The sequence below is a fragment of the Anabrus simplex genome, chromosome 8 (genome assembly GCF_040414725.1).
Source record: "Anabrus simplex isolate iqAnaSimp1 chromosome 8, ASM4041472v1, whole genome shotgun sequence".
Classification (NCBI taxonomy): Eukaryota; Metazoa; Arthropoda; class Insecta; order Orthoptera; family Tettigoniidae; genus Anabrus; species Anabrus simplex.
Window position 1 is genome coordinate 71,037,488 of NC_090272.1, and position 17,394 is coordinate 71,054,881.

The 17,394-nt window shown below is 44.4% G+C and overlaps 1 protein-coding gene across 1 annotated transcript in view; it reads left to right on the plus strand.

Annotated features, from left to right (window-relative positions):
* Positions 1–484: 484 nt before the first annotated feature.
* The window catches only part of LOC136879133 (RING-box protein 2-like), a 249,104-nt gene continuing 232,194 nt past the window's right edge, over positions 485–17,394 (plus strand). Inside the window, exon 1 of the mRNA XM_067152886.2 lies at positions 485–843. Within this exon, the coding sequence (XP_067008987.1) occupies positions 810–843 (34 nt within the window). The 5' untranslated portion in view covers positions 485–809. The remainder of the gene's footprint in view (positions 844–17,394) is intronic.

A 17,394-nucleotide genomic window follows, 5' to 3' on the forward strand; every position in this document is an offset into this window, starting at 1 on the left:
CGGCAGGGTCGGGAATTTTAACCTTAATTGGTTAATTTCGCTGGCACGGGGGCTGGGTGTATGTGTCGTCTTCATCATCATTTCATCTTCATCCCGACGCGCAGGTCACCTACGGGTGTCAAATCAAAAGACCTGCACTTGGCGAGCCGAACTTGTCCTCAGACACTCCCGGCACTAAAAGCCATACGCCATTTCATTTCAGTACCCATATGAACCATCTGGACTTTTCTTCCGTGCTAACAGTACTTGGAAATATTCCGCTCGAAGATAAGAACGTGCAAGCCGACATCAAAATAACGCTAATCAAGCTGAGAACTTGGCTCGTATCTCGTATATATTTGTCAGCTCTGTGGCTGCGGCACGTAGATGATTGTTTTCTTAGCAGCTGCAATGCAAGTGTAACGAACTCTTTCTGCTTTCAATTCCAGCTCCTGTCTGGTTGCCCACGTGTGATTAGGATTGTCACTGGCTTCACACTGTGGGACCTGCGGTTTGAATATCACAATGCAATTCATACGACTTTCGAGATGATTACTCGCTTCACAATCGATACAAACAATACGAGTGGGGAAAGGTGAGATACTTTTCCATTGGATATTCATGACAACGTCGCCCAGCACAAGTCAGGCTTGGTGAAATGAATGGAACGCTTGGCATTTGGTGACTGGGATTGGATTCCTGCAGCTCATATTTGTGAACCATTGTTTTAGATAGTGTTCTTCACTCAGTAGCTGAGCTACGGAAAAAAGCCCATCGACTGACCTTGATTGCCTTTGAGCCATATTCATGATAATAGCAGAAACGGGAGGATGGAGGATGGGAAGATGTCTTGTGAGTTGAAAGGTAAGTCTGTGTGCCAATAGGAAATACAGAATGGTTATAACGACGCCCGAGGGGCGTGATAAATTGTGTCATTATAAACGAGTAGCGTTTTATGCTATCAGTCGAGTGAGCTGAAAATTGGTATAGAACAAAACTTAATTAGGCTTACTTTAGATTATGCATGTATGTTCAGTACTCAGCCCTAAGGCTGCTTGGATCCTCAACAGCTCCGCCATCAACTGTCATAGATGGCCTAGGCATCACTGAAGAGGCGTGCTAGGGAAATAAGGTAGTTTCCCGTTGCTTTCCTCACCGAGCCAGGAGTTGCTATTACATATCAGCCTGCCAAGCCCACTGAAATGCATGCAACAACTGACCCTATGAGCAACATTTTCACACCAATCATAGCAGGGACTGGCTGCATAAGGAATGGCATTACTAGCATCACTTATACCTCAGTCACTTTCATATTGTCAAAGCCAAGGATAAGACTGAGGCAGGTCAATGAAAGTAACAAAATTGCTCTAGCCTATACCAGAAGACAAAGTGCACTCTAAACACTAGGTCCTGCCAGCAAAGGCATAGATAATGCATATTTACTTTTAAGTCTGACATTTAAGTACAGAGCTGAAGTATATACAGCAGTAGACGTAAATTGTAATTCTAGACCAGGTCATACTACTGCTACTACTGCTAAGTGAGCCTCTGCCTTAAGTGTGCACACTAGTCATTCAAAACAGCGCGTCAGAGTAGGGATCGAATAGCTGGAATACTATGATGAACCAGTGTGATACGTACCAGCAGTATCAGAAAATGTATGAACCAGAGGAATGGCATGCTAAAGAAGAAAGTTTTCTAACTCCCCAGCCATTTCCCACTAAAATTCAGTCAGGCTGTTATACTTGGTACGCAGCCGTAATTCCGTCTATCGGAGTTGAGCGGCAGCATAAGAGACAAAGAATATCACAACAAACAATGGTCAATGTAATGTTACTGTTGATCAATGTGATGCGCTGTCGTTATTGTAGGCCTTCACATTTAGTTTTCTTCCGTCTCTGAAATACGACTCTTATCATAGTCGGTACGGTAAAACTGAATAAAACATAAATGATCGGTAATTGCATTCTCTATTTGTTATGTAGTACTTTTCGATACGACCAATAACATAGGTATATAAAAATTACAGTGTAGGCCCCTTCCCCTAAACTACAATTTCATCCAGGGTTAATAAAATATATTTTTTATAGTTTACATTGTAGTTTCTTATTCCCCGACTCTATATACCGATTTTCATTAAATTATGTTAACCCATTTTCTCGTGGCTCGGCGTTGATACAGACTTAGCAACGAAAATACATATTCATTAATATCTGTGTTACCATAGCCGGCACGGTAAAAATGTATAAGATATAAATGATCGGAAATTTAATTCTATATAACTTTAGTTATGTAGTATTTATCCATAGGACCACTAATAATATGAATATTTTGAGAATTCAAATTTAGGCCTTCCCCTAAACAACCATTTCACTCAGCGTGAATATAATTATTTATAGCGTAGATTGTAGTGGCCCATCGCTCGACTTTACATACCGATTTTCATTAAATTCTCTTCAGCCGTTTTCTCGTGATGCGTGTACAGAGAGACAGACAGACGGACAGACAGACAGACAGACAGACAGACAGACAGACAGACAGACATTACGGAAAAGTAAAAAGTGCATTTCTTTGTTACTGTGGACATGGCCGATGCAGAAATACCATTCTTTTCAAATTCTGAGCAATGTACAGACAAAAGTCTTATTTTATATATACAGTACCGGTATTACATTTTATAAAAGTGCGTTAGGGAAATCTCGCCTGCAGCAATTTCCGAAGGTCATTGGCAGAAGAGGAGAGTAAGGAATTTGTCTGAACGTCAACCCCCGACCCCGACTTATGATTGTTAAAGTTACAATATATATCGTAAAGTATTTATTTATTTATGTATTTATTTATTTATTTATTTATTTATTTATTTATTTATTTATTTATTTATTTATTTATTTATTTATTTATTTATTTATTTATTTATTTATTTATTTATTTATTTATTACAAAATCCTAATATAGACTGACGTAGGCGCATGTATGTTTGATGTTTAAGCAAAGCTGAAAAACACTTTCCTTGTGAGAAATACCTTGGCACTACGGAATACCTGACGCTATAGACGAGGTGTTCCTGTAACAAAGTTCTACTTTTCTTCTTTTGCTGTTAGAGATTTGGCGGAAACACTCTTTATTAGGATCCCTGTGGAAACTTACAGTCGCCATCCGTACAGGTTAGGGCTATCTGCATGCACACTTCCAGCTTCCTACGTCATATGAAATACCGGGAGTTGGCAGTGCGGTTAGGGGCGCGCAGCTGTGAGCTTGTATCCGTGAGATAGTGGGTTCGAACTCCACTGTCTAGAGCCCCGAAGATGGTTTTGTGTGGTTTCCTCTTTTCACACTAGGCAAATGCTGGCCACACCTGCTTCCTTCCCACTCCTAGCCCTTTCCTATCCCATCGTCGCCATAAGACCTCTCTGTGCCGCTGCGACGTAAAGCAAATTAAAATGAAGAAGGTCTTATAATATTTGATAATTTTTGTTAATATTTTGGAGCACCCGTGTTCCGCCCCTTTAGGGATTTCTTGATTCCAATCTGGCCAGGTACGCTTTCTTAAAAGGAAATCGGTTAATACAAACTATGAACTCGTAATGATAATGTAAAAGATTCAACTACAGGGAACCTGCTGAACGAAGAAACTGGTGCGTGCGTAACGAAGTGAAAGGAGAGCTGTCAGTCAAGATTACATACGGAGGGCCCGCCAGTTCCAGGTACATACCAGCTAGTTGAAGACCCGCTCTGTTGGTCTTTTGTGACTGTAGGATGAGGGACCATTCATTCGTTCGTTCAGACTCACACCTTCCCTGCCGTATTAACACAACACACATTGTAATTTTCATTATCTTAACGTTTCCCACCATCAAGAATGTTCGTAATTTCGTCCCACTTCATGTTATTTCTTATTTATGAAGTTCATTATTATTTTCGGATGGGAGAACGCGCGCGCAGTGGGATAAGGGGGCTATGAAAAAGGCTATTAACGCAGTGAGGGACAAGATAATGGGTTACAAACGTGTAAGTAAAGTGTTTAACATCCCACGAGCAGCGCTGAAAGAATACCAAGAAAACATATTTCATAAATGGCCTTCAAGTAATTCATTATAGGGAAAGAGGTTGGTAAAGTTAGAAAAGAAAAATATATTAAAATTAATTGTATTTTTCATACATACGTTGGGGGACGAAATTACGAACACATTTTGGTGGTTTCGTTTTTGTAGTGTTTATGTTTATGTCAAATAATGACCACCTTACGTTATAGCAGTTTCAATGTAACTTGCCCGTAAGTGGAATATATTCAGTTTTATATATATGAAACGAAATGAAAATCCACAGCCTGTTTCCAGTCATTCGACCGGGTCAGGAATGGGAGTAATGAAGCCCCATCTAGCGGCGAGGGTAGACATTGTGCCGGCTGCCGAAGCTTGTCGCACTCCGCTGGGACAATGATTAATGACTGACAGATGAAATGAAATGATATTGGAGAGTGTTGCTTGAATCAAAGATGACAGGGAAAACCGGAGTACCCGGAGAAAAACCTATCCCGCCTCCGCTTTATCCAGCACAAATCTCACATGGAGTGACCGGGATTTGAACCACGGAACCCAGCGGTGAGAGGGCGGCGCACTGCCGCGTAAGCCATGGAGGCTACTATATAAATATATATATATATATATATATATATATATATATATATATATATATATATAGAGAGAGAGAGAGAGAGAGAGAGAGAGATAGCCTACCAATTTTTAGCCTTGTCCATAACATTCCTGAATTTCTACAAGTCCAAATCCGCTAAGGGGACGAAATATGGGCCTCCTACCTGCAGAGGTGCCTACTATTACGGATTTTACCTCACAATTACGGCATTACGTTCAGAGGGGAAATTATTACGATAACGCAACAATATCATGAAAAAATAATTTTCTACGGGGAAAAGAGAAATCCTTTCGAACATTACTGCTCAACCCTCCTAGTTTCACCGCTTGTGAGTTGGCAACGACTGAAAGAGTTCTACTCTGCTGTTTGTTCTCCACTGTAAAACCTTAGGCAATGTTGTATTTGCAGTATTAAGTGTACCTGACAGTAACTCTCCCACAGAAAGAGTTTTCAGTGTTGATAGAAAAAATCAGAGGGAATTCAATCCTATATTAAGCACATCTACACCGGAATCGCTTATGGTTCAGAAGGCGAAAATGCAAACACAGGGTGGGAAAGATGCTTCAAGAAAATCCACTCCGAAAAGCAGCTGCTGGATGCGAAACGAGCTACAAAGAATGTTTATGACAGAACTAACTGGTAATGTGCAAATTTTATTGTGCAATACGAAATAATTTACAATATATATCAGTCGGGAAGGGAGAAGTAGGTGTCATATCGAGAAGGGACCAGGCGAGTTGGCCATTCGGTTAGGGGAGCGCAGCTATGAGGTTACATCCGGGAGATAGAGGGTTCGAACCCCACTGTCGGTAGCCCTGAAGATGGTTTTCCGTGGTTTCCCACTTTCATACCAGGCAAATGCTGAGGCTGTACCTTAATTAAGGCCACGGTCGCTTCCACGTTTCCACCCCACTCCTAGGTCTTTCCTATCCCATCATCGCCATAAGACCTGTCTGTATCGGTGCGACGTAAAGCAAATTGTGAATATATATATCGAGAAGGTACTACACCCTACCGGGCGTCGAATGGATGACCCACGCATAAGAATGCCTCCACGTAACGGGGTAAACACCCACGGATGAGATTGGATTGAAGAGCGGGTCGAATTGCCTAACGAGCTTCGGACCGCTCCCCTTCCTACTTTCTGTGCCGGCCCGGCAGCCTGAGCACTTGGGGAGGTGGTACGTTCAAGAAAAACAAAAACAACAACTACTTAAGATGGAGTCTTAGGTCTATAATATGAAAGTAGGATCTCTGGGTTCAAATGCCTATTGGATACTGCTTAACACTGCTACAAATGACAAGAATCATAAAATAGGGGTTACGAATGCAAATTTATTCAAAAATAACAATTTAAAAAGGTTGATACAGCTCTATACAATGACTCTCCACATATGGGATGAAAAGAAAATAATAATCATTTTAAAATACGAATCGCCCATGGGCGTCGTCTGCATAACGGTATGATTGAGGTTTTGCGACTTGCTATCGTTCATTTTTCCTCATTAATTCATACCGTTCATGAAATTTGTACATTATTCTGTCGATCACACCGTGAGATGACTTGATGTCCCGATACACAAATATCACTAGCTGTTCTAAGCACGAACATAACCGGGGCCTACGCTACATAATATCATATTAAAAGACACATTTGCATAATGCACAAACAAACACAAATACCATTTTTGCTAAACCCCGGACTTCTCATCTGTCACCAAGACCACACGTCGTGCACATAGGTTCTGTTTGAACTCAAAAATATGTGCACATCATTACGAAACATACACAAAACATATGGATATATACACTTCATGCACACCGGAGGACCCTTCCTAGAAAAGAAAACAGCATGGTTATCACAGTCTCCGGCCCAAAGCGCAAGCTTGGAAGCAGCTCGCTCAAGGGCGCCGTCATCATCCGGCGTCGAACTGGCAGACTCCCGACCGAGAGGTACTGTGGGTTTCTGTAGATACCGAGAATAGCTACAATCTCATCTCGCCGGATATCTGGGGGAATCCCTACTCATTTATTAAATACCCTTTTAAAAGAAGTTACCGTGATATTATCATTATACAAGTATTCTTAGCTGAGCCATTTAAACCAACCGAGGGGAGCGCGAGGTTGACCCAGGGCTCCAAGTTAGTCTTAACACAATGGTTTAAAGGGATCCCTCTGTCGCGAGGGCGAGAGCCAGTCATTCACAACAGAAGGAAGGCCGGCCATTCACTTCGCACGGCCGTTCTGATTCTTCTCTCGCTCACACGTCTACCCTCTCATCTCGGGGACACACATATCCACAGCCCGCTTCATTTGCATATTCATATCATTATGGAATTCCCATGAAATACTCTTTTTATTCACTCCCTTCTCATTATTATCACTGAGACTGTGGGCACGATCACTTCTCAATCATCTCATCGTAAATTCCTATTCGGCCTTTCCACTACGCCTCATACCGCGTATCTTCTTCCCCTGGGCCTATGGCTCTCATGGCTCCTCGTCCATACCACATAACTACACTTATATTTAAACCTTCTGGCCAAAGATTAGGGACTCATGCCCCTGGGTCTTACCCCGGCTATAGATAAAAAAATACACTCCAAACCATTATGGCCCATTAATCAAAAATCACGGGAGACTTGCACATGGTCCCTCACACCTATCTAGATCACACAGTATGTACCTCTCCCGGTCGGGATTTTCTTCATTCTTGATGTACATGCACTGATTATATCTGTAAGCTAGGCATGCATTGTCTGACTGACCCATGAGTTTCCCTGGCATATTTGACAACCTCGTGGGACAGTGACTACCAATATTTCGACATGTTTCCCTGCTTGCCAACACAATTTTTCCAACCGCCCCTACGGGAAACTCAAATATTCTCCTAACCTTGTTCCCATCTTTGCTAGGACATTCTACATTAAAAATATAACCCTCACGATAAGCTAACCATTAAGAAAGAAATATGAGTCGTCCGGGAATTCAGCTCCCTTAAATTTTACTTCAACATTATAAAATCAATAAAATTTCCATATAGGACATGCATTAACTTACAACATTTTGATATTTACAAAAGAACGCTAATCCTATCCCCGGGTTATGTCATGCTTAGAAATTAAATTTGGACATCACTCATCTGTTTGGTGGCCGTTGTTTCTTCCGCCACGGGAGACCCATGGTGAAGTTCTTAGTACTCCATGACCACTCGGTAGGTGGCGGGCGTGCAGTCCTTCATCCCTGGTCCATACAAGTCCGACATCATGGGGAACTCGTCACAGCTGAAATCTTACAGTAATCCAAGTGGGTAACACTTTTACACTCGTCACACGTCCTCTATTTCAGAGTTTACACCCGCGTTCACAGTAAGAATCGGGTGGCTCACGAGATTCGAGCCCCTGATTCAAAGTAACACGTTGGGTGATACCAAATTATGAATTTGACTGACTCATTAAAGCCGGCACTGTCTCAGCCGAATTCCAATACTTGTTTGCAAATTATGCTCGCGGGTTTTTACTAGTTTGACACGCAGCACAGGAACAATACCTAGGCTCGTTTGGCCTCCCGTTCACTTCACAAAGCGTGCTGGACACAATGGCGCTTTCAATACACGGTCAAGGGTTTCTGACTTAAACTGGGGCACCGCGGGATATAGTGTCCTCCTCACCGACCCGTAAAAGAACAACTGTCTCTACAATGGCCTGCCCGGCTTATATTATCTTACCCGCCGGAAGCTCGGGGGCGTCAACGTTCACGGTTCATTAAGAACAAGAGCTCCTTTCGTACCAAGAATTGACGATATTAGAATAGTGCATCTTGTAGCCCTCTGTCTCCTCTTTCATTTGAGCCTGGCGTGCTGGACCGACGATCAGCAGTTTTTATGTAATTTGCTTCCCGCCTTTGATTAATTCATAGCGTCCTCTGGGGGGTGGAGCTATCTCCTAAGCGCGATTCTTGGCGTGGGTGACGCCGCTGTATCCACATGTGTTAGCGATATGTTACATCTTGACAGCTGGTGACCTCATTTCTTCCCCTGCATAAGTTATTACATATTTTTAGTCTGGAGAACGCAGAAAATTCCGCTCTATTCAATGGTGTGTCTCACATAATTTTCCTATGTCTGGATTAAAGATATCACCCCGTTTTTACGCGCCAAAATCCGACGTTGGCACCCGTGACACGTGCATAAAAAACCGGAAGTTCCTTGTGTTCGTTTGGCACTCTGGGAAGCTAAGCTCCACCTCGGGGCGTATCTGACTACTCCAGCATCGCGTCCCCTTCTATCTCTCTCTGCAAGTTGAGAGCGTAATTCAGCGGGGGCTTGGCTGTTGCTTTGTCCTCCCTTTGTTCGCAGGCGTTCTTTTCGCGGGTTCCGTTCTGGCAGGACGCCGCTCGATCCCCTTCGCCCATACTGCTACCTATGACGCGACCTTTAGGAGTAATTTTAATGGAGTATAAAGGCCCATATCATTCCCATGGAGCTGTACAGGACACTGTACGGTTTCAGTACGAGGATACTTTGGATTTTACTCGAAAATTTTCTGAGGTGGGAGGAATTGCTGAAAACCCACTTCATAGGTTGGCACCTCTGTAATATAGGCATTTCTGGCCATTTTGGCGATCAGTTTTAGCTACTTTTTACCATCAGGTGTTGGCAATTCTGGTTGCAGGTACAAGAACTGACTAGTCCAGGGATGACGAGCCTATGCTTCGCGTGTCACCTATAACACGATTTCGGTGGCACACCATATGAACATAATATTTTATATATACGTCTTGCACTGCAGACAATACATATAAAGTTTCACGTGTAAGAAATAAATATCGAAAATCTAAATACTAGTTCCATTCGGACGTGCAATATGGCAACACTGCTACACTGATAGGTCCGAAAGTCAAGTGAGATAGTGTCGTTTTCTGGTGGTTTTGTATACGGACATCGCAAACTTGTTTTCGGTGCCGAAAAGAACAGAAACTTAACAAAGGTGGTGACCGTATTTTTCAAGAACTCTGGCCAAGGGAATTCGGACTGATAAAAAGATGTGTTGCCTTTGTTCGAAAACAATTGTATCCCCCACATTTAATGTAAAGCGCAACTTCGAGACTGAATATTTGTTCCATTTCAAATGAAGAAAGAAGAGAGTTCGTTTAACAAAATATCGAACATTGCACAAAGCAAACTAATTCTTTTGTATCATCTTTTCGGCCAAGGAATAATATCAATGCGGCTGTTACCATCTGTCTCACTGCATAGTACAGCATGCATGGGAAACCGATTTCTCAAGGTGAGTTGTTGAAACAAAGTTTCTTATTGACGTCCGACACATTATTTGAAAACTTCCCTAACAAACAACTAATAATTAACAGAATTAGAGGAATGCCAGCCAGCTGAACTGCTGTCAAGGATAGAATATTAAAAATGAGTGAAGAAGTTTCGGAGCAGTTGAAAGCTAATTTGGATAACTCCCACATGTGTGCAGTATGAAAGCAGAATGTGACCTTAGAAAAAAGGATAGCTGTTTTTTTAAATTTTAGATTTCGTTATGGAAATGTGATGAGGGAGAAATTAGTTTAATTATTGAGCATACAAACTACAACATGGAATGATAATGAAGCTAATGGAGGAAGTTAAGTCCATTCGCAATATTAGTACTTTTGAATTTTGTATATTATAACTACTTTTTACAAAATATTATTAAACATAATCAGGAATTTATAAAGGAAGTCACGCGCGGGGGGGGGGGGTGTTGATTCTAGACATCCCTTAATGGAAAATAACAACTGGCACAGTCAACAGATGATAGTAATAAACCAGACTTAAAATGGCACACTAGTTGGAAAAGGTTTGCCATCCCTGATTACTAGTCAATGACGGATCTTATTGAAAGGCATAATTTTGATAATGGACTGAGAAAACTTACATTTTGATTCATATAAATTGAAAATAACTCTGCGGCACGTACAGAGGTTGTGGAGACTCATGATCTGAAATCTTGTATCACATGTATCACAAACGTTAGAAACCAGAAAATCTGCTGGTTTTCACAATTTACGTCTTCACGGTAAATCTACCGGCTATAATTTCAGATAATGAGGATGATCGTAAATCCTGTGCAGGGGCCTTGACCTTGACGTATTCTTTGCTATTGCGGCAATGGCTAGGCGTGTGTTCTCAGCTCGTGCATGTCTCAATTAACACTTGAAACCTGACCACACACGCAGACCCATCCTGTGCCGTCAAATAGTTCTGCCAATGTCCGGCTCCATGGCTAGTTGTTTTACGTCGCACCGACACAGATAGGTCTTATGGCAACGATGGGACAGGAAAGGGCTAGGAGTGGGATGGAAGCGGCCGTGGCCTTAATTAAGGTACAGCCCCAGTACTTGCCTGGTGTGAAAATGGGAAACCACGGAAAACTATTTTCAGGACTGCCGACAGTGGGGTTCGAACCTACTATCTCCCGAATACTGGATACTGGCCGCACTTAAGCGACTGCAGCTATCGAGCTCGGTGACTTCAAGACTAGAGTAATAGATATATTTGCTGAAATGAAGGACAGACGAATTGAACTCATTTACAAGAATTTTGTTTAAGGTGACTTGTAAAAAAATCTATTTATTAATTATTTCTCTTATTAAATATACATAACAATGGATATGGCCTTTTTTATTCTACACTGACTGACAGAGCAAATGCAACACCAAGAAGGAGTGGTTCGAAAGGGATGAAAGTTGGGGAAAAAACAGCGACGGCACGGACGAATAATTGATGTTTATTTCAAACCGATATGCAGGTTACACAATGCGCACGGCATCGACTCAGTAGGATGTAGGACCACCACGAGCGGCGATGCACGCAGAAACACGTCGAGGTACAGAGTCAATAAGAGTGCGGATGGTGTCCTGAGGGATGGTTCTCCATTCTCTGTCAACCATTTGCCACAGTTGGTCGTCCGTACGAGGCTGGGGCAGAGTTTGCAAACGGCGTCCAGTGAGATCCCACACGTGTTCGATTGGTGAGAGATCCGGAGAGTACGCTGGCCACGGAAGCATCTGTACACCTCGTAGAGCCTGTTGGGAGATGCGAGCAGTGTGTGGGCGGGCATTATCCTGCTGAAACAGAGCATTGGGCAGCCCCTGAAGGTACGGGAGTGCCACCGGCCGCAGCACATGCTGCACGTAGCGGTGGGCATTTAACGTGCCTTGAATACGCACTAGAGGTGACGTGGAATCATACGCAATAGCGCCCCAAACCATGATGCCGCGTTGTCTAGCGGTAGGGCGCTCCACAGTTACTGCCGGATTTGACCTTTCTCCACGCCGACGCCACACTCGTCTGCGGTGACTATCACTGACAGAACAGAAGCGTGACTCATCGGAGAACACGACGTTCCGCCATTCCCTCATCCAAGTCGCTCTAGCCCGGCACCATGCCAGGCGTGCACGTCTATGCTGTGGAGTCAATGGTAGTCTTCTGAGCGGACGCCGGGAGTGCAGGCCTCCTTCAACCAATCGACGGGAAATTGTTCTGGTCGATATTCGAACAGCCAGGGTGTCTTGCACATGCTGAAGAATGGCGGTTGACGTGGCGTGCGGGGCTGCCACCGCTTGGCGGCGGATGCGCCGATCCTCGCGTGCTGACGTCACTCGGGCTGCGCCTGGACCCCTCGCACGTGCCACATGTCCCTGCGCCAACCATCTTCGCCACAGGCGCTGCACCGTGGACACATCCCTATGGGTATCGGCTGCGATTTGACGAAGCGACCAACCTGCCCTTCTCAGCCCGATCACCATACCCCTCGTAAAGTCGTCTGTCTGCTGGAAATGCCTCCATTGACGGCGGCCTGGCATTCTTAGCTATACACGTGTCCTGTGGCACACGACAACACGTTCTACAATGACTGTCGGCTGAGAAATCACGGTACGAAGTGGGCCATTCGCCAACGCCGTGTCCCATTTATCGTTCGCTACGTGCGCAGCACAGCGGCGCATTTCACATCATGAGCATACCTCAGTGACGTCAGTCTACCCTGCAATTGGCATAAAGTTCTGACCACTCCTTCTTGGTGTTGCATTTGCTCTGTCAGTCAGTGTATAAGTATGTCGTTCTTTGACAACTCTCGCTGCCTACTTGGTCTATATTTAAAAGAAATAAAACGACTGTACGTAGGGTTATACACTGACTGAGCAAATGTCATGGGATAGCGGAGCAGTGATGTGCAGGTGTGTTGTCTGCGCACCACACGCCCCCTGTGCCAGCGGCAGTTGTATAGGAGACCTTGTCAGCAGTGATTGTGCATAGCATGTGACGTGTAACATGGAACGTCGTCGTGAGCTGACACCGTTCGAACGGGGTATGGTGGTCGGTGCCCGACTGATGGGAAATGCTATTTCGGAAGTGGTGCGGGAATTCGGCTTCACACGATCAGCCGTGTCCAGGGTGTATCGTGAATGGTTGAATGCGGGTGTCACCGTCCACAACAGACGAACGACCGGCCGTCCAGCCACCCTCGATGACCGTGACCGGCGACATCTGAGACGGATTGTCAATAGTGACAGACGGGCAACCATGCAACATATCACGGCTCAGTTCAACACAGGCCGTGCTGGACACGTCTCCCAGTGGACAATCCGTAGCAACATGGGTTCTATGGGGTATGGGAGCCGGCGCCGCACACGGGTGCCACTGTTAACCCAACGTCATCGGGCACAACGACGTTCATTTGTCGCCAGTCACCAGTGATGGACACTGGAACAATGGAGTAACATGATACGGTCGGACGAATCACGATTTCAACTGCACCATGCCGATGGGAGCCACCGTGTATGGCGCAGACCACATGAAGCGATGGATTCCGCCTGCCTCGAAGGTGTGGTCCAGGGCGCTGGTGTCCCTTTTATAGTCTGGGGTGCATTTTCCTGGTATGGAATGGGCCCCTTAGTTGTTCTGGAGGAGACTTTGAATGGTACGCGGTATGTTGAGCTGCTCGGAGACCATCTCCACCCACTTTTTGCCTTCCAGCGCCCAGACGGTTCTGCGGTGTTTCAAGATAACATCGCTCCCACGTCGCCCGGGAATGGTTCCAGGAACATGCAGTGGAGGTCCAACGACTGCCGTGGCCACCCAGGAGCCCCGATATGAACCCTATCGAGCATATCTGGGATATCCTGGAACGCAGGCTCCGTGCCATATATCCTGCACCCACGAACAGACCAGCATTGGTGGCCGCTCTGCAAACGATTTGGTGTGAGCTGCGTCCAGAGGACTACCAGGGACTCGTCGACTCACTTCCACGGCGTCTCACTGCAGTTCGCAGGGCCAGAGGAGGCCCCACACGCTATTAGGTGACTATCTCATGGCATTTGCTAAGTCAGGTTAGGTTGTTATAGGGTTTGTCTTAGTTTCAGATTCATTAATATAATATTGAATACAGATCTGTATGCGTCGAAAACAGAATTCCATATATAATATGATTAAAATAAATTAAATTTTTAAAAAATCTCTGTCTACCCCCTTACTTAGTTCACACTTCCCCACTGTTTGCGGACTGGATGTAATATCGCAACGGGTCGTACGTGGCCCATTGGGCTTAGTTCGGACATCCTTGTCTGCCAGCAGTGCGCTGTAGTCCTGCTCCTGGTAGTTCAGGTGAGATCAAATGACCTAGCCATTGCTATGCCCAGTAACCCACGAGTAATGAAGGACGTGTTATCTGCCATCGTGCAGATCCTGCTGTTGGAAACACGTTGGCTGGGTTTCCTTGACCTCGCCAGCTTCCCAGAACCGAGAGCAAACACACGTGCTCAAAATTTAAGGAGTAGTGTGACAAATGGCGCCATATTTAGTCATGCTTGCGCCATGGACATGACGCCGTTAAATAATTATTCCGTGTCTTGTAATCAGAGAGTTCAGCAGAATAGAATAACAAGTTTTTTTGCTGACATTTCTCACTCTGGGTTTTACCGAGGCTGTGGTTCGGAAAGTAGGAAATGATCACGGCGGTATTTGGGCTTAAGGGCACTACCAAACTATGTTCACCTTTTAACATCAGTTAGGGCAAAATGCTTGCGTAATCTTTTGTTCATCGACAGTGTGGGTCTTTTGCGCCAGTTAAGACTTGGGTAAGGAGTACAAGATGAAAATAAATAAGTCCAAAACAAGAGTAATAGAGTGCAGTCGAACGAAGGCAGGTGATGTAGGAAATATTAGATTAGGAAATGAAGTCTTAAAGGAAGTAGATGAATATTGTTACTTGGGTAGTAAAATAACTAACGATGGCAGAAGTAAGGAGGACATAAAATGCAGACTAGCACAAGCAAGGAAGAGCTTTCTTAAGAAAATAAATTTGCTCACTTCAAACATTGATATCGGAATTAGAAAGATGTTTTTGAAGACTTTCGTGTGGAGCGTGGCATTGTATGGAAGTGAAACATGGACGATAACTAGCTCAGAAAGAAAGAGAATAGAAGCTTTTGAAATGTGGTGTTACAGAAGGTGCTGAAGGTGAGATGGATAGATCGAATCACGAATGAAGAGATACTGAATCGAATTGGTGAGAGGAGATCGATTTGGCTAAATTTGACGAGAAGGAGAGATAGAATGATAGGACACATCTTAAGACACCCAGGACTTATTCAGTTGGTTTTTGAAGGAAGTGTAGGTGGTAAGAACGGTAGGGGTAGACCAAGGTATGAATATGACAAGCAGATTACAGCAGATGTAGGATGCAATAGTTACGTAGAAATGAAAAGGTTAGCACATGATAGGGTGGCATGGAGAGCTGCATCAAACCAGTCTATGGACTGCTAACTCAAACAACAAGGTTGCTAGCTCTGTTCTCGGAGGACAGGTGGTGTCCATTTCGCCCATCTTCGAAATGGTTTTCCGTAGTTTCTCACTTCATCTCCAGGAAAATGCTGTGATGGTACGTTTCAAGGCTACGGCCACTTCCTTCCCATTCCTAGCCCGTACAATTACATCTACACGCAAAGACAACACCCTCATACAGCTCACCCCCATGAGGGGTACCGACAAAATTATCTGCAGAACTAGCGAGAGCAAAACATATCCTTGGACAATCACAGCACTAAAAGCCATATCAACAAATTACATTTAAACATTCAAATTTCTGCCCCAACTTCAAGTACAGTTTTCACGGAAGATATTTCTTTACGATCCATAATTCCTTGTGTGTGTCCGCCTCTGTGGTGTAGTGGTTAGTGTGATTAACTGCCAACCCCGGAGACTCGGGCACGATTCCCGACTCTGCCACGAAATTTGAAAAGTGGTACGAGGGCTGGAACGGGGTCCAGTAAGCCTCGGGATGTCAAGTGAGTAGAGGGGGGTTTGATTCCCACCTCAGTCATCTTCGAAGTGGTTTTCCGTGGTTTCCCAGTTCTCTTGCAGGCAAGTGATGGAATGGTACCTAACTGAAGGCCACGGCTGCTTCCTTCCCTCTTCCTTGTCTATCCTTTCCGATCTTCCCATCCACCCACAAGGCCCCTGTTCAGCACAGCAGGTGAGGCCGTCTGGACGAGGTACTGGTCCTCTTTTCCTGTTGTATCTCCAACCATATATCTCACGCTCCAGAACACTGCCCTTGAGGCGGTAGAGGTGAGATCCCTCGTGAGGCCGAGAGAAAAAGCAACCCTGGAGGGTACACGGATTAAGAAAGAAAGAAAGAAAGAAAGAAAGAAAGAAAGAAAGAAAGAAATTCCTTGTGTAAGTTAATCAACACTAGTACCTAGAACAAAGGCTTACAAGTGTATCCGACAGGTATTTTACCCTGTTAAAATGGGCGCTCGAAAAGAAAATAAACCGAGCTCGATAGCTGAAGTCGCTTAAGTGCGGCCAGTATCCAGTATTCGGAAGACAGTAGGTTCGAACCCCACTGTCGGCAGCCCTGAAAATGGTTTTCCGTGGTTTCCCATTTTCACACTAGGCAAATGCTGGGGCTGTACCTTAATTAAGGCCACGGCCGCTTCCTTCCCACTCCTAGCCCTTTCCCGTCCCATCGTCGCCATAAGACCTATCTGTGTCAGTGCGACGTAAAGCAACTAGCAAAAAAAAAAAAAAAAAAAAAAAAGAAAATATCTTTCAAATATTTTTTTCTAGTGGTTGTACGTCGCACCGACGCAGATAGGTCTTATGGCGACGATGGTATAGGAAAGGCCTAGAGGTTGGAAGGAAGCAGCCGCGGCCCTAATTAAGGTACCCCATTTGCCTGGGGTGAAAATAGGAAACCACGGAAAACCATCTTCAGGGCTGGCGACAGTGGGATTCGAACCCACTCCTCACCCACTCTCACTCCTAGTCCTTTCCTATCCCATTGTTGCCATAAGACCTATATGTGTCGCTGCGGCGTAAAGCAAATTTAAAAAATAAGGATCACGACAAGACACCTGAAATGTTAATGAGAAAATATTAGTTCCAGCAGCAGATTGTTTTTAAAAACATGCAAAATTGTAAGAATAAAAATTTAAAAAGAATAGTATGACCGGATATAGGCATCTGGGGGCGCGAGATCCGTAGGGAGGGTGAGAAAGTTACGGGAAACTAAGCGATCTCGGAAGTGTCGTTGCAGAGGGCAAGTGGACCCTCCGCTGTGAGGGCTGTAACTCCATCTTGCTGCATTCATTGTTGTTGCAGTGGCAGATTTCTGACCACATTCAGAACTTTTACTGCATACTGTATTTCCTACTTTTGCATGTCGTCCTTGTAGATTTTAGGAATTAAAAGTGAAAAAGGGAAACACATGT